Source organism: Myotis davidii, unplaced genomic scaffold (genome assembly GCF_000327345.1).
Source record: "Myotis davidii unplaced genomic scaffold, ASM32734v1 scaffold362, whole genome shotgun sequence".
Lineage (NCBI taxonomy): Eukaryota > Metazoa > Chordata > Mammalia > Chiroptera > Vespertilionidae > Myotis > Myotis davidii.
In genome coordinates, this window is record NW_006297152.1 from 2,713,740 (window position 1) to 2,714,984 (window position 1,245).

The 1,245-nt window shown below is 37.8% G+C and overlaps 1 protein-coding gene across 1 annotated transcript in view; it reads right to left on the reverse strand.

The window, feature by feature from the left end:
* Positions 1 to 874: 874 nt before the first annotated feature.
* Positions 875 to 1,245, reverse strand: part of LOC107184528 (hemicentin-1-like) — a 13,876-nt gene continuing 13,505 nt past the window's right edge. Inside the window, exon 7 of the mRNA XM_015569924.1 lies at positions 875 to 1,044. Within this exon, the coding sequence (XP_015425410.1) occupies positions 875 to 1,044 (170 nt within the window). The remainder of the gene's footprint in view (positions 1,045 to 1,245) is intronic.

Consider the following 1,245-nt stretch of genomic DNA (forward strand, 5'->3'; position numbering starts at 1 on the left):
CCTATGCTGTACTTTACATCCCTGTAACTATTTTGTAACTACCAATTTGTAGTTCTTAATCCTCTCACCTTTTTCACCCATCCCCCCCAAACCCTCTCCCCTCCGGTACCTCTATCTGTTCTCTGTAGCTATAAATCTTTCTATTTTGTTTGTTTATTTTGCTCTTTAGAATTCACCTTTTTTACCCATCCCCCCCAAACCCTCTCCCCTCCAGTACCTCTATCTGTTCTCTGTAGCTATAAATCTGTTTCTATTTTGTTTGTTTATTTTGCTCTTTAGAGTCCACATATAAGTGAAATCATATCTATTTGTCTTTCTTTATCTGACTATTTCACTTAGCATAATATCCTCTAGATCCATCCATGGTGTTGCAAAAGGTAAGATTTTATTCTTTTTTAGGGCCAACTAATATTCCATTGTATACATGTGCCACATCTTCTTTGTCCACTAGTCTATTGATGGATACCTGGGTTGCTTCCATATCTTGGCTACTGCAGATAACATTGCAATGGACATAGGGGTGCATATATTCTTTTAAGTTAGTGTTTGGGTTTATTTGGATATATGCTGAGTTGAATTGTTGAGTCCTGAGGCAGTTCCATTTTTAATTTTTCGAGGAACCTCCATACTGTTTTCCACAGTGGCTGCATCGATCTACATTCCCACCAAAAGTAAATGAGGGTTCTCTTTTCTCCATATCTTCACCAACTCTTATTGTTTGTTGATTTTAAATTCATTTTGATGTCAGAAGATTAACTGCTAAAGAAAGATCAAAGACTAACAGAGGTGGCATGTTATACTGAGAGCTGGAATTCTCCATTGTTTTTAAATGAGGTGTGTTTGTGTGTGTGTTTGTGTGTGTGTGTCTAATCAATCACTTACTATAAACTTGCAGAGTATAGTCTTTCTGTGCAGTTCCAGCAATATTTGATGCCACACAGGTGTAGAGCCCTGCATCAGATTTTTCAGCCATTGAAATCTGTAACTGTCTGCCTCCAGATAAAGTTCTGACCCGCTCTGTGGAGTCAGCCAGCACCAGTGAGCCTACAAAGGAAACCAGATGACAGAACATGAAGCAATAATACAAAGTTTTGTGCTTACATTTTCAGTTAAGTATATGTATTTTTATTTTTTTATTTTTTAAATTTTTTATTACAAAGGGTATTACATATGTGTCCATTCTGCCCCCTGCCCTAGACAGTCCCCTAGCCTTCCCTATCCCCCAGTGTCTTATGTCCATTGGTT